Raw genomic sequence first — 20,213 nt, 5'->3', positions numbered from 1 at the left:
AAGACGTTCACAGTGTTTTACTGATGCTTGGTCTTTTGCTTTCGCTTATTGTTAAACTCAAAGTACCCCTGGCCAAGTGCCCTCGGAATGTCCATGTTCAGTACTAACAATGGTCCGCAGAGATGAAGTTTGTTCAGTGTGTCCCTGTCAGCAGGACCTCCATCTCAGGAGCCGTCTGCGCCAAGGCCTGCACCTCAGCCAGGGTTGGTGGGGGAGACTTTTGCCCACTTGGCAGGTAAAGTTGAGGAAGTTATCTGACTCATCCAAAGTCACACAGCCAGGAGGGCGTGGCTAGGACCCCCGAGTGGGTGTGGCTAGGCCCCTATGTGGGCGGGGCTTGGACCCAAGGCTGCTTCTGAACAATGCTTTGCCTCAAGAAAACATGTTATCCTAGAACCCAGCAATTGCACGACTAGACATTCACCCCAAAGATACACATGCAGTGATCTGAGGGGGCACCTGAACCCCAATATTTATAGCATTAATGTCCACAATAGCCAAACTATGGAAAGAGCCCAGATGTCCACCAGCAGACGAATGGATAAAGAAGATGTGGTTCATATGTACAATGGAATACTATGCAGCCATCAAAAAAGAAATATTGCCATCTGTAGCAACAAGGTTGGAAGGAGAGGGTATTATGCTGAGTGAAATAAGTCAATCAGAGATAGACGATTATTACATGATTTCACTCATGTGTGGAATTTAAGAAACAAAGGATAAGAGGGGAAGAGAGGAAAAAATGAAACAAGGAAAAAATCAAAGAGGAATACAAACCACAAGAGACTCTTAATCATAGGAAAACAGGGTTACTGGAGGGGAGGGGGCTGGGGGTATGGGGTATCTGGGGGATGGGCATTAAGGAGGGCATGGGACAGAATGAGCACTGTGTGTTATGTGCAACTGATGAGTCACTGACCTCTGCCTCTGAAACTAATAATACACTGTGTGTTAGTTAAGTGAATTTAAATTAAAAAAATAAAATTTAAATGTGCCCTCCATAGCAAAAAAAATAAAAGCTAAACGATTTTCCTTTGAAAGTGGAAAGCGTGCATAGATAATTGCACACATCGTTTAACCTGTCAGTGGTAACAGGAAGAAGGTTTTGCTGAAGAATAGCACGGCCGTCTATACAAGGCGCCTTGAAAGGATGAGGTCTTAGGCCATTCTGTACTGGACGCAGTTCCGTTTTTAGCAAAAATAAATAAATAAGTCATAGTCCGTAATCTTAAAGAGCTTTCTGATAAAAAGAAAAAAAGGCAAATGCTGATCAGTGTGAAGCCTAGTTATGAGATCGGGAGCTTTCCTTCACGCCCCTCTGGACAGTTATGGGACTTCGTGTCCCACATCCCGGCTTCCTGTACACTGACGTCCTGGTCCCTGCGTTGAAGGTCAGAGTCACGTCCGATGACCAGGACCATGAGCCAGGCCGCTGGGGGAGCACCGTGATGCCCAAAGCACATGGCCCTGGCCCGCAGGCCTCGGAGCCCAGTGCTGACCCCAGGACCCCGAAGCGTGGCACCCCCGAGGGCGGGCGCAGCTGAAGGCGTGCGAGAAAGCAGCTCCCACAGCTCTGCGCCCCCCTCGAGTGAGGCAGCAGAGCTAAAGGATGTTCATCTGGGGCCACACAAAGTTTTGACCTTATTGGGTGACTGCAGCGTGTGGTGGGTCTGCCCACATGCAGGTGCCCTGTGGGCTCCGACTGTCCCGGTCGCGCAGCAGGTGAGAACATCAGGGAAGGTGTGGACTGCGGGTCTCAGCCAAGGCGAAACCTGGAGGGCTGGGGTGGGGGGCGGGGGGCCAGCTGCCAGAGCCAGGCCTCCACCCAGCACAGGCACGGAACATGCCCGTAGGGGAGAGACTGTGCTTGTAGGCGTGCAGGGAAGGGTCCTGGGGATCCCACGGCGACCCGCATGGCACCTGCAGCTCCGAATCAGCTGGGTCCAATGGGGTAAGAGTGAGCTTCCCTAATCAACGGGCCGCAGGCCTAAGCAATTCTGCTGCAAAGCGCAGGGCCGGGGCCCGCGGGGGTGTAAACTCACCACGGTTCCCAAGCCGCTGTGACAGAGCTCACCCTCGGAGGGCATCGGAGCCACGGACACGGCTCGGAGGGAAGAGAAAGGCGCTTCAGAAATGCCGGTGAGGAGAGAAAGGTGACTCAAGTCAGGCCTGCTGCCGGGGCCTGCCCCGCCGAGATTTGTAATGTGTGCAAGACGCCGGGCCCTGGTGTCTCAAGGACCGGTTTCTGAAGCGGGAGAGCCAGCTCGGGTGAGACCCCAGATTCCCCTGCACGGGGCAGACACAGCGCACAGTCCCTCAGCAGGAACCAAGAACACTTGGCATGATTTCCAGGCACCCGGCACAGAGGAGTCCCGTGTTCGTGAACCTAGACTCTCATCTACCTGGGTCTGGAATGCCCTTGACCCCACTGTGGTCTTGGCATGCGCCCTGGACTTCCGTTCACCTCAACAGGCTTTCTGTTTCCGCCTTCCATCTCTTCCCTGAGCCACGGGCCATTTAGAACGTGTTGTTCAAGCTCCGCCTTTGTTACCTCCCTAAATTTTCCGTCAAGGATTGGTCAAGGACTTCTAATTTCATTCCGCTGCAGGCAGAGAACATATTTGGAATGATTTCCATGGAGGGTTGTCGATGGTGAGCATGAGAGTGGTCTGGAGAATGTCCCACGCGGTCTGCTCTGGGTGGCGGGCACTCCTGGTCAGTTGTGGCCCTTGGATTCCATCTTACAAAGTCACTTAATTTTCATTCTTTATGTCCCCTGGAATGTAATGGAAGAGCAGCGTGTGTCCAAGTTTAAGGCATCTTATTGCTGCCATTTCATTAATGTTATGGACTGTCCCCACCCCCCAGATTCGTACGTTGCTATCCCCACCCCCTGTGACGTGGTCAAGAGGAGGGGCCTTCCGGATGTGATTACATCACAAGAGCGGAGCCTTCATGAGTAGGATTAGTGCCCTGATCCTGGGGCCCCTGAGCCTTCTGCTGTGTGAGGACAGAGGGGACGCCATCGGTGAACCAGGGAGCCCTTACCACCAGACATCACATTTGCTGGTCTTGATCTTGGACTTCCAGCCCCAGAACCATGAGGAACCTTTCTGTCACGTGTAAGCTACATAGTCTGGGGTGTTCTGTTACAGCAGCCCAAACTCAGATCATGAAGTGTTTCTAAAAGAAATTTACCCTTAAAATTATAGTCCACACAGAAAGTATGTGTAATATATCTCCATTTAAAAGAATAAGCCAGGGACGCCTGGGTAGCTCAATTGGTTGAGCGGCTGCCTTCGGCTCGGGTCATGATCCCGGCATCCTGGGATCCAGTCCCACATCAAGCTCCTTGCTCGGCAGGGAGCCTGCTTCTCCCTCTGCCTCTGCCTACCACTCTGTCTGCCTGTGCTCGCTCTCTCTCTCTCTCTCTGACAAATAAATAAATGAAATCTAAAAAAATAAAATAAAATAATAAATAAATAAATAAAAGAATAAACCAGGGGTTCTTGGGTGGCTGGGTTGATGAAGCGTCTGCCTTCGGCTCAGGTCGTGGTCTCGGGGTCCTGGGATCGAGCCCCACATTGGGCTCCCTGCTCAGCGGGGAGTCTGCTTCTCCCTCCCTCTCCCACTCCCCCTGCTTGTGCTCTCTCTGTCAAATAAATAAAACCTTCAAAAAAAAAAAAAAGAATTCTATTTTGAGATATAGATTCACAGGAAGTTGTGAAAACGGTGCAGAGATGTCCTGTATGCCCTTTATGTAATTCCTTTCATGTCATATCTTACGTGATTCTAGTACAACACCCAAACCAAGTTGCGGACATGACGAGGGGCGTGTTCATGGTTCTGTCTCATTTTATCACACGTAAGCACCACTGACCAAGCCCCAGAACCTTTCCACCACCACGAAGACCTCCCTCCTATGGCTCCCATATGGTCCTACCTGCCCCACCTTCCCCCCCTTAGTCCCTCACAACGACTAACCCAGTCTCTCTATCTAGGCTTTTGTCATTTTGCCATAGAAATGGCATTATCCAGTCTGTTTGCGACCTGTTGGGAGTGACTTTTGCAGTTGGCGGCATCCTGAGGGTACCCGGGGCACTGCTGATTCCCACCTGTGGGGAGGATACACCACAGTGGGGTTGACCACTGACCTTCAAAGGACATTTTGGTTGTTTCCAGATTTGGCCGATAGAAAAAAACTGACATGAACAGTTGTGTGTTAATGTTATGTGCACATACATTTATATTTGCCTGGCGTAATGTCCAGGAATGCAAGTTCTGGGCCATCTGGTAAGTGTTCGGTCTCCTTTTGTAGAAAAAGGAATGCCCAAACTCGTTTCCAGAATGGCTGTAACATTCCACATAGGGAAGGCTGAGTTTCTCCACCTCCTGGTTAGCATTTGGTGCTGTCACTATGTTGCATTTTAGCGGTTCTAATGGCTTTTATGTGATTTTAACCGACCTTTTCCCACTGCCTTTTAGAAATCATCGATTTCACGCGCAAATATTTGCGGGCCCACTGCACAGTACAGCAGGCCCCTAGGCGACCTGCAGCCCGGAGGAGGAAGCGGGACAGGACCCAGAAGCGTCACATTCCACCCGCATTCGGCCCTGGGGTCAGCGGCGCCCACGCTGGCGAATCTTTTATCCCCAACTTATCCTTGCAATCCACGGCCGGGTTTTGTAGGGCGACAATGAAAACATCGTGTCTTCCAAAACAAAGAGGTACAGACTGACACATTCGGAGATGATGTCTAGGGTTCGCTTCACAGTCAGGGGAGCGTGGTTAAGGGCCGGGCATGAATGGCACCAGAGCGGGCGCGAGCGGTCACCTCCGAGGTTGGTCACGGGCGGCGGGAGCCCGTTATACCGCTTCATACCCGGCATTACTGGGCCTCAGAAGTACTTGTAAAGCATCTTAGAAAATCCTTCAGAAGCACCCGGTTTGGGTTTTCTCCCCTAGCCTGGGGACAGAGCGCGAAGCCCTCGGTGCCGCGCCGCGGGCCCCTAACCCGGCACAGCGCGGGCGCGGGTGGAAGCTGAGGCCAGAGAACGGGGCGGCCACGCGGGGACGAGTCGAGAACTGAGCCGGGTACCCCGCGCGGTCCCGGCCGCCGCGCCGCGGACGCACCCAGTGGACGAAGGCGGCGCGGCCCGGCCCCGGCGGGAGACCCGGGCCCGGCGCGCCCGAAGCTGCGGCCCCCGAGGACGCGCTCGCGGACGCACGCGCCGGCGCCGCCCGTCCGACGGGCCCCCGAGACGCACGACGCCCCGATTCCGGACGACCCCCGCGGATCGCCGGCCGCAGAGCGGAGCGCAGGGCCCGGCCCGGGGGTCTCCGGCGCACGTGCGGCCGCGCGCGGCCGGCCGGGGGCGCAGTGCCGGGCCGGGGCGCTCCGCGGAGCCTGGGGCGCGGCCGGTCGGTCAGGGCAGAGTCCGCGCGCTCGGGCGAGCGCGGCCCGCGGGGTCTGGGCTCGGCCGCGAGTGCGGGACACAGTCCGAGTGCGGGGGCCGCGCGCTCGGGGTCCCACGACGTCCGCGCGGGTCGCGCATGGGGGCCCGGGACCCGACACGGCCGGCCGCCCCCCGCACCGACCGCGGCCAGCCCGCGCCCCGGGACTGCGCACGCGCGCGTCCAGCTCCGGCGCGCAGGTGCCGGCGCCCCCGCCCCGCCCTGCCGCAGAGCCGGGTCACCGCGGGGCCTTCCCACGCTCCGGCGCGTCGGCGACGGGCGCGCGCACGCTGGAGGGCTCGGGGAGCGCCGCGGCGTCGGCGACGGGCGCGCGCACGCTGGAGGGCTCGGGGAGCGCCGCGGCGTCGATGGCGGGCGCGCGCACGCCGGCCGGGCTCCGGGGAGCGCCGCGGCGTCGATGGCGGGCGCGCGCAGGCTGCGGCCCGCGGGCTGCAGGGCCGGGGCGTCGGCGTCGGCGTCGGGCGCGCGCGCGCAGGCGGGGCCGCGCACGCCAGTCCCGGCCGGCGGCCATCTTTCCTCCCGGCGGCTGCTCCCGGTGCAAGTGCGGGGTCCGCGGCCCTGCCGGCGCCCTCGGCCTCGGCCGGAGCAGTGGGGAGGCGTGGATGAGGGGGGAGGTGCGGAGGAGCCGCCCCCGCTGTGTGCCGCCTCCCCCCCCACCCGCTCAGGGCGGGCTGGGGCTCGGGGTCGCCCCCCGGCGCGGCCCGTCCCGCCCGCGGAGACCCCTCCTCCGCGCCGACCCCTCCCCGCGGAGACCCCTCCCCCGGGAGCCCGCCCCGCCCGCCCCGCTGCTGTCAGGGTCGGGGGCTCCTCCCAGATGGGATAAGCGGTCAAGATGTTCAGCTTCGAAGGGGACTTCAAGACGAGGCCCAAGGTGTCCCTCGGAGGCGCCAGCAGGAAGGTGAGGGCGGCCTGTGCGCGGGCCTGCGGCTCCGGGGGCGGCCGGGCGGGGGCGGCCGGACGGGGGCTGCCCTGCGGGCGGGGCTGCGGGCGGAGGGGCCCGCGGGCCGGGCCGCTGCCCTTCCTGCGGCCGCGGGGGTGCGCGCCGCGCCGGGGGCCGGGGCCGCGGTGGTCCCCGCAAGCGTTTGCGGACGGCGGTGCCGCGGCCGCTCCCCGGGCCGGGGCCGCGCGGCGGGCGGTGTCCGCGGCCGCGCAGCGGGGCAGGACGCGCGTGGGAACCCGGCGCCTCCAGGCCACGCGCCCGGCGCTCCGGACACCGCGGGGTCCCCGGCCGCCTTCCTCCGGGCTCGATGCTCCGTCCCTCGCGCCGCCGCGCGCCCGGGGACCGCCGTCCCGGCCGCGGTGCCCCGTGCGCTCGCCCCGACGGCGGCCTGGCTCGCGGCTGCTTCTCCGTCCGCCTGGGATTCGAGGCCAAAAGTAAGAGGCGCCCCGCGGGTTCGGAAACGTGCGGCGGGCCTGGTCCGAGGGCGCTTACGGGTCTCTCCGGCGCGGGGCGCTCCTCTTCGCTCGCCGACCCGCGCGGGTCGTGGGGTGCACGACCGGGTGGGCGCGGAGTCCTCGGCCCATGCTCGGTCCCCGGAGCGGCGTCCTGTTGGCTTCGTGCTGGGCGCTGCGGTGCGCTCCTCGGTCCCCGCGGCGACCCCGGCACAGAGCGGGCAGACCCCCCCCCCCGGTCGTCGTCGGGCCTTGGGGTGCGCGCGAGCGGTTGGCTGCAGGCGGCCGGCCGGAGAGTGCGACGGAGGTCGGTCGGGCCGCCGCGAACCCTGCAGGTGCCCTCGGCGCTCCCCGCAGGTGCAGCGGACAGGTGAGGGGCTCACGAGGGCTGCCCATGCGCGCTGCGGGCTGCTGGCCGGTCACCGCCGCAGAGTCCGTGCCGCTCCTCGCGGCTTCGCCCCGAAACCGGAGCGCTCCGCATGCGCGGCTCGCGTGCTGTCGCCCCGACGGGCAACACCGCTCCGCGCGCAGCTCTTACCTGTTGATCAGCACCGCGGGGAGATGGCACGTCTTGGCGTTCAGCCGTGCACAACAGTTTTCCTTTCCTTTTTTTTTTTTTGGTTGAAGTTTAGACTAAACAGCTGTATGTGTCTTAGGTCATGTCTCTAGAAGAGCTTGAGGAGGTGACCTTGGTGCACATGACATTGGCGGGGGGAAGAGGGCAGGGAAAAAGGGGTCTTCTTGCTTGGAGTCTAGCTGCGGCTCAGTCCCACCAAGAACCCGGGACCATGGCTGGCATCACAGAACCGTCCCTTCTTGAGCTAAGGGGGCTAGAATTTTGTAACACCCCCCCCCCCCGTATCAGTTGGTGTATGGCTGCAGGCCACCCCTGGGGTGACAGTGGGACTCTGGCACTGCTGGCCCTTGGCTGAGGGCAGTTATCCTGGGAAGGTAGCACTGCGAAGCCAACAGTACTTAACACACAGTGGCTAGGGATGGGTGCACTGGCCTGGAATTGGGGTGAGGAATCAACTGCGGGTTCAGCCGGGAGGATTTTTAGGAATGACTGCACGGTCGTGACCACCGCCCTCCCCCCCAATCAAGTAACACTCCCAGCATTCCATAGGCTCCCTCCTGCTCCCTTCTATTCAATATTCCTTCTCCCCGAGATAGTTGCTGTGTGATCTCTGTTACCATAACTTAGTTCTGCCTGTTGAACTTCATGTGATGGAGTCACGTACAGTTTGTTTCTGCGTTGGGGGTCCGCATTCTGTCCCAGAGGTGGAGTCCATTCTCCTCGTTATGTCGCATTGTGTGATCTGTTTTTGTGGTGTCTTCTTGAGGGCACACACCCGCCCCTGTGCTGGGTCATACACACACTTCGCTCTAGTGTACACACCTGCGGTGTCTGAGGGTATCGGTGGCCGCACTTCCTTTCAACATTTCTTATTGTTGGTCCTTAATTTAGGCAATTCTGGTGGGGATGTAGTTTCATCGTGTTACAGGTTTAATTTTGTTTCTGGGCAGAAGTGTTGGGCACCTACAAATGCATATTTTTTAAATTTTCTTAAGCTACAATGTGATTCTTTCTCCTTATTTAAAAGGTAAAAGGTTATAACGGTTTTCTTTCATGTATTGAATTGTTTGTAATATTCCCTTCTTTCTTGAGCTTGGTGGAACACTGAATAGTGCCACCTTTTGAATACATCTTTTCTTTTTCCAAATTAAATGACTGTTTTTCGTGTTTATTTGTAAAGGTTCTGTGTAGCATCTGAAACATAATAAGGAAAATTCCATGCCCTCATTATGGTCTTGTTGGACAGTTAAGATTTAAACAATTAAAGTCAAGTAACAGTAGAGAGTAGTTACAATGTTCTGGATTTCTGCTGGGGCTGGTCCAGGAAAGGGTAGAGTTGGTTGGGGCTTAGTCTTAAAAGATGCAGAGTTAGGGTTGGTGGGAAACAAGAAGGGCGTTCTAGGTGGTGGGAGGGTGTACATGGAGTCAAGTACATACTGGGTTCCGCTGATTCCAAGTCACACAGTTTCCTTCTTTTAGTATTTCTGTTACCAGGGTACATCTTGGCGGCATGGCATAGTTCATGGACGGTATTTTCATTTCCTTTCTTGTAGTGCAGAGAAGAATATCTTAGCTGCCATTCGATTACAAGTATAGAAATCCACTGAAAATTGCTTAGTAGGGGAAAGTGTATGGGAAGAATTTGATGGTGTCTCAAAGAATGTGTGGACAGAAACACACCCAGATACCAAGTCATCAGCATCAAGGTGGTTACTCTTGGTTTTTCTCCTTGGGCTACACTGTCTCCTTCATTCTTGGCTTCTCCCTTGACCTTGCACATGACCTCGGCAATGTATGATTTCCTAGTTGAGGTGTCCAGCCGAGATTGTCGGATCACAATTCCCTTTCTCAGGAGAGGAAATCCGATTGGTCTGGGTCAGCTTCCCACCCGATGAGCTGAGTCTGGGATGGGGGTTGGAACCTTTGGTACAAAATGCGCAGTCTAGTTGTGTGATTAGTAGGGAGTGGATTCTCCAAGAGGGGCAAGTGGTTGTTGAATGAAATGTCTAGGTTTCTGTGGACATGGGCAGAGATGTGTAGCAGGCTGTTGATTGTACGTGTGTGAACTGAGGGACATCTGAGCTAGGTGTGCAGATGTGGTAGCTACTGTCAGATACGTGACTCAGGATAGAAGTCCGAGGGGAAGGCCTGGAGCCTGGGATGGGGTATGGCTTGTGGGGCATTATAACATCTAATAAATGAGAAGAATACTTAGGAAAGAATCATACATGGTGTGGGGCTGGGGTGGGGAGGGGGAGGAGACCACAGTGCCAGGTGCTGCAGGAGTGCAGTGAGGAAACCCTAACAAGTATGAAGCCCACGTGACTTTAGGGGGATAATAGTCCAGGGTCATAGGACTTGTAAGTCAGTTTGCAGTACATCAGGGAGTGAATGGGAAGTCAGAAAGTGGGTAGATCTTTTTTGAAAAGGACTTGAAGATGGTTACATTCAGGGGCTAATGAAGGTTTTCATTTTGAGGGGAGGGATGGGATAGAGTTGAGCAAGTTACAGACTGGGGCAGGAGCAGGTGGGGGAGGGAGGAGTTGTGGAGCGCAGAGTGCTGGGGAAGGCCAATGGGAAGAATTAGGTGTGGGCAGAAGACAGAAAGTTTTTGAGATTTACAGGGAAGAAACGCATGTGCTTATAGAAAGTTAATCTTTTTTAGGATTTTATTAATTTATTTGGCAGAGAGAGAGCACGCGAGCGCATGGACACGAGCAGGGGGAGCAGCAGCCAGAGGGAGAAGCAGACACCCCACTGAGCAGAGAGCCCAATGGGGACTCCACCCCAGGACCCTGGGATCATGACCTGAGCTAAGGAAGATGCTTAACTGAGAGCCACCCAGGCGTCCCTGGAAAAGCTCATAGATAGGAGAAAGAAAATTAAAATTTCTTGCCCAACTTTGCGTAGACAGTAGAGGAAGAGTGGCAGTAGAAACAATATTTCTTTAATTTTTGTCCACTGCTTAAAAAAAAATAGGACTTTATTTTTTAGAGCTTTATAGAAGAAAGTCAGGCAGACGGTGCCGAGTTCCCTTCGTGCCCTCTCCTCCACCTCGCGTTTCCCCAGTTACGAGCATCTTGGTTTAGTGTGGGCCATTTGTCATAATTGATAAACCAGTATTGATACATTAACGTTCACTCTTTGTGGTTGTATTTTCTGTGGTTTTTGGCAAATGTATAATGACATATTATCCACCCTCAGAGTATCATACAGAATAGCTAATTGCCCTAAAAATCCACCCTCCTTTACTTACTCATGCTCCCCCACACTCCCTGCATCCTGTGGTAGGAGTGTTTGGTTGTATAAGGAGATTAGAAATAGGGCGCCTGGTGGCTTGGTTGGTTCCGTGTCCAGCTCTTGGTTTCTGCTCAGGTCGAGATCTCAGTGTCCTGTGGGGGAGCCTTCGCTCAGTGCGGAGTCTGCTTCTCTCCCGACCTCTCTCTCTGCCCCTCTGCCCGTGTATGTGCCCTCTCTCTCCCAAATAAATAAATCTTTAAAAACAAAACAAAACCGCAGAACTGCCTTCCAGAGTGGCTGTCCTGTTTTCACCACCGCCAGCAACGAATGAGAGTTCCTGTTTCTCCACAGCCCCTCCAGCATTTGGTGTCGTCAGTGCTCTGGATTTTGGTCCTTCGAATAGGTGTGTAGGAGTAGCTCGTTTTTATTTGCATTTCCTTGATGACACATGATGTAGAGTGTCTTTTCATAGGCTTATTTGTCATCTGTATGTGTCACCTTTTGCCCATTTTTAACTGGGTTATTTGGGGGTTTTTTAATTATTTTCTAATTTTTTTAAATTAATTTTTTTAAAGTTACTTATTTATTCATTCATTTGACAGAGAGCGATCACAAGCAGGCAGAGAAGCAGGCAGAGAGAGGGAAGCAGAGAGCCGGATGTGGGGCTCGATCCCAGGACCCTGAGATCATGACCCGAGCCAAAGGCAGAGGCTTAACCCACTGAGCCACCCAGGCGCCCCTTAAATTAGTTTTTTTAAAGTGGCCTCCATGCCCAGTGTGGAACCCAATGCAGGGCTTGAACTCACAACCCTGAGATCAAGACCTGAGCTCAGATCGAGTTGGATATTTAACCAACTGAGCAATAAGGCAGTTTTCCTTGTTTTTTGTTTTTAAGTTGGCACTTGGTATATGTGTTGTCACGCTACTCTGTGTATATTGCAGTGGAAAATAAAACTCTTGTGGCTCTGTCATTAAGTAAAGTAAACATTTTTCTGAGATCAGATTTATGTTAATTTATTGTCAGGACTGGTATTATTACATCGCTGTTTCATTGAGCAGTACCACTTCCGTTCTCTTGAACATAACTGTTGGTAGCCTTCATTATGGGGCCAAAAAACTGTAGTTCCCCATAGCAGGTAAGGTTAGGAATTCTTGATCTGGTTCTTAGGGAGATCAGGCAGAAGAGAAGGGCTGAGACTTTTGTCTAGTTCCCCTTGTACTTGTAATCAGGGCCTGGGGTGAAGCAGGCGAGGCAGCTAGGGCCCAGAATTTCTAGGAGGGACTCGCTCAGGTTGGACCACCGCAGGGCTCCGGGCGGCCTCACTTTCGAGGCTGGCCCCGCGGCAGCACTGCAGGCAGCTGCTTACATCTTGTCCCCCAGGTACCTGGCTTGCCTCACCAGTCCCTGCCTGGCTGGGCACACTTCAGCTGCTTTTAAAGCCTAGGGACCTCCTTGCCCACTGAGTCTCTTAGCTAAGGGAGTACATAGGAGGTGTCACAAGAGCACACGGGAGCCGCAGAAGAATTTCTTGCAGAAGCAGGAGTGAGTTCTCTCTGGGGACTTTACTTTTATTCTTGTAACTTAGCGAATGTAGACGGAGTTTGGAAGTTGGACATCTTATTCTTTGGCAGTGACCTTTATTTTATGCTACCGTAAGAGTAGCTGCTTCTACTCGTTCCTGCTCTCCTGCCTCAGCCTCTTCACGCTTTCCTTTACTTACACTGTCAACAGGAAGGCAGGAGCGGGAGCTTATTCTGTTGGCTTGTCTCCATATAGCCCCTTGCGTTCCGTGGTAAGCAGGTTAAAGACAGGCCTTATGGGGTAGATCCGCACAACCTACTTGGTGGGGGGTGGGGGGTACCGTTTAGCTTCAGAAATCTCAACAAGGTACATCCCCTCTAATCCAGTAATTCTAATGAATTTAGAAATTCATCCTAAGGATCTAATTTGACAGGTGCATAGGAAAGATGTTGGGAAAAAATGATGACTGTGGTGATATTCACCATACTAAAAACTTAAAACAATGTAAATATCTAACAATAGGAAATTCGTTAAGCAAATGGTCACGTAACAACGTAATGGAACTGTACAACCATTAACATGGTTGTGATGTTTGCTTTTTAATATCTGTACTTTAATGTCCTATTTATTAAAATGATTCATTGTTTATGGAAATAGCAGATTACAAAACAGTGCTGCAGTGAGCATTTAAATGACAGTAACCTAAACAGTCGTGACATTGGGGTGTCTGGTTGGCTCGCTGAGGAGAGCATGTGACTTTGTGTTTGTTTGTTTAATGATTTCTGTTCTTCTGAGAGAGCGTGAGTGGGGTAGAGGCAGACTCCCCACTGAGCAAGGAGCCCGACGTGGGGCTCGATCCCAGGACCCCAGGATCATGACCTGAGCCGAAGGCAGACGCTTCACAGACTGAGCCCCCCAGGCGCCCAGTCACCACGTTGGGTGTAGAGATTACTAAAAATCTTTAAAAACAAAACAAGACAGTCATGATATCTACTTACCACTTTCTGAGTCTCCAGGAATCGAAGGACGTGTTCTCTATTCCAGGGTGACAGTGTCTTGAAGCAGTCCCTTCTCGTCACTCAGCTTTGTGGGGCAGGTGTCCGAGAGCAGCCAGGGCGGTGCTGGCAGCTCAGGATCTCGCAGAGGCTCAGGAGCCTAAAGCTGCGGGACTCACAGCGGGCTCCCTTGTCCACGTACCTGGAAGTCAGTGCTGGGGCGTGGGGGGCGATCAGCTTCCCGCCGCCTGCACTCTCTTGAGGGCTGCTCGTGTCCTCATGACATGGCTTGTGAGGTGAGAGGGCGCAGAGAAGGCGGCGTGCCTGTACGGGGCAGTCCTGAAGGTCACGTTCACGTTGGTCCTGTTCTCTTTGCCCATCCAGTCCACACTCAAGGTGAGTGTGGGTCAAGCTGCACGTCTTAACGGGAAGCAGCATCAAAGAATTTGTGGGAATATTCTTTTTAAAAAAATGTATTTTATTTATTGTGAGAGAGAGAGAGTGCGTGCGCGTGCCATAGCAGGGGGAGGCGCAGAGGGGAGGGAGAACCCCAGGCAGACTCCCATTGAGTGCAGAGGCTGACACAGGACTGCGTCTCACAGCCCTGTGCTCATGACCTCGGCTGAAATCAAGAGTTGGAGCCTCAACTGCCTGAGCCCCCCACGTGCTCCCAGATTTGTGAAAATATTCTAAAGCCACCACAGAAGGGGTATCAGTTTTAGCTAAGTTGTAAATGCTAATCCTAGCATGACTTTTGTATGTTATTTTTCTGTCTTAACCTATTAAGATTTCAATATTATGGCTTTCCTTTTCTCCTACTGCATTGAGTCAGTAGTTATTAGCTGTGTAACTGTTACGGAAATAATGAAACAGTTGCAGAGCAAAAGGTGCCGACCAAATAACTTCTCAGTAGACATTTTGATGAAACTTAGTTGACTTGGAGACAACTTTGTAGCTCTGTGCCTTGGAAACTTACACAGATGTCATTTATTTGCAGCCATTTGAATTTACTTAGGTCAATCCGACCACCCTTGGGGAGAAGACGGGATATATAGCAGGGCCGGGGGAGTGGATAATTTGGGGATGAGTGTCTTTGGGTTGGCACCGTGACAGCTGTAGGGCAGGCGGCAGACGTGTGGTTGTGGAGGAGAGGTGCGTGAAGAAGGAGACTGTCATGGTGCGTTTTTGGTCAGGGGGAGCATTTGGACTGTCCACTACGGGCATGAGAGGAGGACGCTTGTTTTCCTTTTCTTCTAGTCCTGTCTGTGTCGTTTCCAGAACCCCAGGCAAGTGGTATAAGGCTAGTGCCATAGGCTTCTGTGTGCCGGGCTGGCTTTCTTGCTACTGTTGATGTGTGAGTATCGTTGCCGTCGGTGAGACGGACCTGCGCGGAGAGGGGAGTCCGGCCGTGGGGGGCGGGCATCCCCTGCGCCCCGTTCAGCGCGGCTGGATCAGGGTAGGAGAAGAGACGGCTGGGAGAGGCCTTCGGGGGCCAGTCATAAAGGGTTCCGGGGGCCACACTCAGCACGTCCAGGCACCTTGGGGAGCCAGTGAAGGACTCTAAGCAGGGAAGTGAGGTTTTGGGAGACGTGAGTGTGGGGCAGCGCAGGTGGTTGGAAACCAGGCGAGAGGCAGCCAGAGTTTGCAGCAGAGTAGTGAGGGCCCAGAGCAAAGCGGTGGGCTCTGGGTGGAGGGGAGTTCAAGGGCCGTTGAGGAGGCAGAATTGAGGAGCTGTGCCGTGGGAGGGTCACCTTGGGTGTTTTTCTGGGATTACCAGAGTGGGTGGTGACTCCAGGAACCAAGACAATGGTCTTTTCTGGGGGCCTGTGCAACGTGAGGCTGTGCACGCACTGGTCGGGACCTCTGGGTAGAGCCCGGGGACCATCCGTACGTGACTGAAGCCGTGAGACGCACCGGGATCCTCGGGCTGGTGTCCCTCTGAGGAGACTTGTAGTCTCGGAACAGAACTCTGAGAGGGATGCCGGCATTTACAGAAAGAGCAGAAAAGGGGCATGCAGTCAGAAAGCCTGCATGGGGAGCACCTGGGTGGCTCAGTGGGTTAGGCCGCTGCCTTCAGCTCAGGTCATGATCTCAGGGTCCTGGGATCGAGCCCCACATCGGGCTCTCTGCTCAGCGGGGAGCCTGCTTCCCCCTCTCTCTCTGCCTGCCTCTCTGCCTACTTGTGATCTCTCTGTCAAATAAATTAAAAAAATAAAGAAAGAAAGAAAGCCTGCACGGATGTCCCGGTGTGGGTGGCCACGCGTCGGACGGCACTCATCCCGGAGGGAATGAGCAGAGGCGGTGTGTGAGTTGGGCTCATGGGAGGACCCCATGCCTTTGTATGGGGCTTGATTCTGAGGCGTGTTTTTGTTTTTGTTTTTGTTTTTTTTGCTCTAGCCATTCCTCTCTATCTTGTATCTGACTCTGTGTTATCCCAAAGCTGAGTCAAGTCATTCAGTCTGTTTTCTAAAATTAAAATTCTGGGGGTACCTGGGTGGCTCAGAGGATTAAAGCCTCTGCCTTCGGTTCAGGTCATGGTCCCAGGGTCCTGGGATTGAGCCCTGCGTCGGGCTCTCTGCTCTGCGGGGAGTCTGCTTCCCTTCCTCTCTCTGTCAGTCTCTCTGCTGACTTGTGATCTCTGTCTGTCAAATAAATAAATAAATAATATTTTTTAAAAATTACAAAATAAAATTCTGTTCAGTTTTTAAAAATTACTATACATGCTCATTGCATGAACTTTGTATAAAGTATATGTTTATGCTTTTTTTGGTTAGGGTTTCTTTATTGTGAGTAACATTTTTAGAATCAACAATTGATCATTATTTTTTAGGACAAATTGAAGAAGTTGCATTGCTTGGTCACAGTATGCACTTTGTAAAGGTTTTAGATGCACTTTGTTTTCTAGAAGAAATTGTACTGATGTCTCTTCCGGGGCGGGGTGGTAAGTGCTGCCTGCACATCCTCGCCTTGCTGTCAGGCCCTGAGGACGGGTTTGTCTCCAGGGAGTCCCTTTTCTCCCTTTCCTGGCCGCAGTGACATCGGCGGCGGCGTCCTCTGTCTTTGTCCTCCCGCGGGGCGTTTGGCTTGTCCAGCCCTCTCATTTCTTCGTGGCTCCTGGAGGCATGTGCACTTCCTGCCACATCTTTCTGAGGGAGAGATCAGAGCCCAGCAGCCCTGGTCTGTCTTCTGCATTGCTCGGCGGTGTCCTGTGGCCTCCGTGTCTTGTGTCTGCCTCGCGCTTTGCTCACAACCTCCTTCAACTGCAGGGGAAGTTGCGGAACGCGGCCTGCAGTCCCTGAGAAGGGGGCCCTGAGAAAATCCTACTTCTTTTTGAACTAATTTTCCTTAGGATGAAGCTTTAATGCTCTAATGTTTTGAAGGAACTTGAGTAAACTCCAGTGCGTTGGCAAGCAGCACGATTCATATCACATCTTCACTACAAAATGTGAAATTGCAGAAAGTGCAGAGGAAACCGGAAGAAAGGTTTGTCTCCATAACCAGCTGCGATGGAGTTGCTCATCCTCTCTGGGCTCCTCTGTTTCACATCTTGTAATATGAAAGTCGTAATTCTTGGTAATGAGAAAGTCAGACTGAATTATTACTCCTCTTCCTCACTTTAATAATGTTTCCATTTCCAGTCTCCAGGCTGGGGCCTTTGAAACAATATTCAGTTTTTTTAAAAAAATTGTGAAAAGTGAAATCCATCTAAAGGGCTTACAGTGACGCCTTCCTCTCACAGAGATTCCGGATTTCCCCACGAGGACCAGTGTCTTCAGTGTCTGCTCAAAACTAGTCTAAACACAAATAAACATGCCCCTCACTTCTTCAGTAAAACTGGGCGACACCCTGTTCTTCCGCTTGGCATTGTGTCTTAGTGACGGCACTTTTGGTCTTTGTAGTTCTGTTTCCACAGGTGCACAACATTCCCCTACGCGGTCTGTGTCGTGGAACCTCTTTCCTGTTTATGTGTGTGTCTGTCTACGTGTCTGCATGTGTATGTGTAGTTTATTTCCAGGGTTTTGCTATTAAAATGGTGCCATAGTTACCATCCAGCTCTTATGTAAGAAAAGAACATCTTTCAGAATTTATTGTAATGGGATTAAGCAATTTCATTTTGCGTTGGATACTTTATTTTAAAGTGAGTTCTTTTCTAATTATAATGTTTATTGTAGAACATTTAAAATATACTGAAATGAAGAAAAACTACCTCTTTGGAACCCACCCTCCGTTTAAAAATAAAACACTGCTACTACATGGGTAAATTTTTTTCTAGTCTTTTTCTATATATGTTTCGAATTAGGAATCGTATTGCGCATTCGGTTTCATGGACATGATAGTCATCAGTTACTGTGGTTGATGCACCTTTAAATATTCGTTGCGTGAAGTGCTCTTATATTTTCATGGATGTTCTTAGGAAAAACCCACATAATAGATGGTGTATTATTCACAAATAATACTTTTGGTAACATTTAACATTTTAATTAACTCAAAAGGAAGTGTCTTACTTGATGAGTCTTTGTATTGTTTCAGACTGCTCCTGTTTTGTCAGCGCACCAGTGGGAAAATACTGACTCAACACAGGTGTGAGGCTGATTATTCTGTTTACACTGTTAAATGGAGTAAATTGCTAAAGGGAGATAACCCAAATAGCAAAACGAAGGAAACTTTGTTGTTTTTAGAAGTCAAGATATTAATAAGCATGCTAATGTTCTTTTTATAAATGGTTAGCCCATTTGAGCATTTGGAATATGGAAGTCATATCTTATAAACGCACTCTGAGTTCAGTGACTGTAATTTTTTTTATTCTGATAATTAATGAAATCTGATTTAAACTATTTATGACTTACTTTTAAAAGCTTCATTTTGTTACTACAAAATGTGTCTGCATTTGAGAAAAGCATTTTTTCCCATTTAAAAACATCTTTGTTAACGGTATTTCTGAAGTTTGGCCATATTTAATTTTCAGAGAAGATAAGATAAAGTGCCTCAAGCTCAAAGGCCAGATAGAGAAGCTTGGTGTCATTTGCTCCTGTTTACATATCGATGAGAAGATGCAGCGTCCCGGCTGTGGAGGTGAGATTAGCCCTGAAAGTAACGCCTACGTCTGCGGAGAACAGGCTTAGTTATTCTGAAAGCATCTGATGAGAGTGTTTATGAAACTGGCACATAACTGCCCTCAGAATTCCTAACATATCCAGGCCTGTGGAGTTTAGAACGTGAAATGTTTTCCGTTGCACGTGTAATAAACTGGAACCAAAAACTTGTTAAGAATCAAAATCCGAATGTTCTTTGGCGGGTACTTCGTTGTTCTTTCCCCCCAGCACCTCATCTAGAACTTACTCTTGGCCACGTTTAGCTCCTTTAAAAACCTTCTCCCATAGCTTCATTTGCTTGTTATTCCAGAAGAGCGAAGCGTTCCACGGGCAGGGGCTGTAACTGGGGCAATCGAAAGTAACGATGCAAAAGAATCGCGTCTCCCCCCTTTCGCCCCAGCCCTCCCGCTCTGTCCCTGATCCACACAGCCACACTGCGTCCCAGGTTCTTCCTCGTCCTCTCGGCTAGGCTGTGCCCGCGGAGTCGCCAGGGGCCCCTTCTGTTGCACGAGCACCCGGGGGAGCCCATTAGACAGACTGCGGCACTTACCCCCGAGAACGCGTCTGGAGACGGTTGCGGTTCGGTGCAGGTGGAGGCACCGCATTCTTTGAAAACGCGGGTGGTCGTCGGCATGATGAACATTTTGTAACCTAGCAGTCGTGTATTTTAATGGCCATTTGCTGTCCGTGTTTTGCAGTACAAATCCTTGCATATGTGCCTTTAATATGTATAGGTTAAATTTCTAGAAGTGCTAGGTCAAAGGCTATGCACATTTTGAATTGTAATAGATTCTAGATTGCTAAGGCAGCTTTCTCAGCGAATGGGAGTAGCTACTGTCCTCTGTAACTCACAGCATGCTGAGTTTGCCAAACAGGGGTTAAAAAGCCTATTTCATTACACAAGCTGCATGCTTTCCTCGGATGAGTAAAAATGAAGTTCTTATGTTTAAAAGATTGTTATTTTCCTCTGCACTGGGTATAGCTTCTGCTAATTTTTCTATTTGATTATAGATCTCTTTAAATTATTTTGGAGAGCTTTTACAAACAGCTGGTGTTGCAGTGTTACAAACAGCTGGTGTTGCAGTGTTACAAACAGCTGGTGTTGCAGTGTTACAAACAGTTGGTGTTGCAGTGTTACAAATATTTATTCCCATTTTGTCATCTTATTAGCCTGTGTTATATTGTTCTGTGTAGAAAATTCTAACTTTGATGTACTCAAATTTATTTTTATTTTTATTTTTTTAAAGATTTTATTTATTTATTTGACAGAGATCACAAGTAGGCAGAGAGGCGGGGGTGGGGGGCGTGGGGGAAGCAGGCTCCCCACCAAGCAGAGAGCCCGATGTAGGGCTCGATCCCAGGACCCTGAGACCATGACCTGAGCCAAAGGCAGAGGCTTTAACCCACTGAGCCACCCAGGTGCCCCTCAAATTTATTTTTAAATAACTGATGGCAAATAGTAACAAGACTTAAAGAGTGATATTTCTTTCTTAGGGAAAGTCGTAGTCCACGTGGGAGTGTTTAATTCTCCTATTGTCTTCACATATTTTTATGGTGCTTTGTACACACGTGCATGCACACACGGATCTTATGTCAGTCAGGGATCTCTTGGTGTGAAGACTAGAGCTACATTGTCATTTACTTAGGTCACACAGCTTTTCCTTTCATATTTGTTGAAGAGTACACTTCCTGTTTACATTTGAAATGCCTCCTTTATCACATCTGCATCTGTGTCCGTGTGAGTCTTCCCAGAGGCCATCAGGCGTTGACTTGTCTGTTCATGCTTCAGCCCGTTAGTATTGGCCACTGTTTGTCCCAAAGTGTGTGACGATTTAGGTGGCGTGTGAAGGAGCATTTTAGAACTTAGCAGTGTTTGTTTCAGTGTCCAGTAGAAACAGATGACTGGGGAGCCGAGCCC

General features: G+C 51.8%; 2 protein-coding genes across 7 annotated transcripts in view; both read left to right on the top strand.

Moving 5' to 3' along the window:
- The first annotated feature begins 5,859 nt into the window (after positions 1–5,859).
- LOC116568681 (proline-rich protein 2-like) lies at positions 5,860–6,375 on the top strand. The gene is made up of 2 exons (XM_032304272.1): positions 5,860–6,185; positions 6,219–6,375. Exons 1-2 carry the CDS (start codon positions 5,874–5,876, stop codon positions 6,297–6,299), a joined length of 393 nt encoding a protein of 130 aa, XP_032160163.1. The 5' UTR covers positions 5,860–5,873; the 3' UTR covers positions 6,300–6,375.
- UBE3C (ubiquitin protein ligase E3C) overlaps positions 6,268–20,213 on the top strand; it is a 109,009-nt gene continuing 95,063 nt past the window's right edge. For 5 of the 6 annotated variants that reach the window (XM_032304263.1, XM_032304262.1, XM_032304265.1 and 2 more), the window contains exon 1: positions 6,268–6,374. In XM_032304263.1, coding sequence (XP_032160154.1) covers positions 6,309–6,374 — 66 coding nt within the window. In that variant the 5' untranslated portion in view covers positions 6,268–6,308. Of the gene's footprint in view, positions 6,375–17,732; positions 17,784–18,168; positions 18,276–20,213 lie in introns of all 6 variants that reach the window. The other variant, XM_032304261.1, reaches the window with a different exon arrangement.

This window comes from Mustela erminea, chromosome 11 (genome assembly GCF_009829155.1).
Source record: "Mustela erminea isolate mMusErm1 chromosome 11, mMusErm1.Pri, whole genome shotgun sequence".
Classification (NCBI taxonomy): Eukaryota; Metazoa; Chordata; class Mammalia; order Carnivora; family Mustelidae; genus Mustela; species Mustela erminea.
This window is presented reverse-complemented; position numbering and strand designations above follow the sequence as displayed.

Coding starts and splice junctions, on each gene's coding strand:
- LOC116568681 (XM_032304272.1), top strand. CDS start 5,874: ATGGCGGGCGCGCGCAGGCTGCGGCCCGCGGGCTGCAGGGCCGGGGCG. Junction 6,186..6,218: donor CCCCGGCGCGGCCCGTCCCG/CCCGCGGAGACC, acceptor CGCCGACCCCTC/CCCGCGGAGACCCCTCCCCC.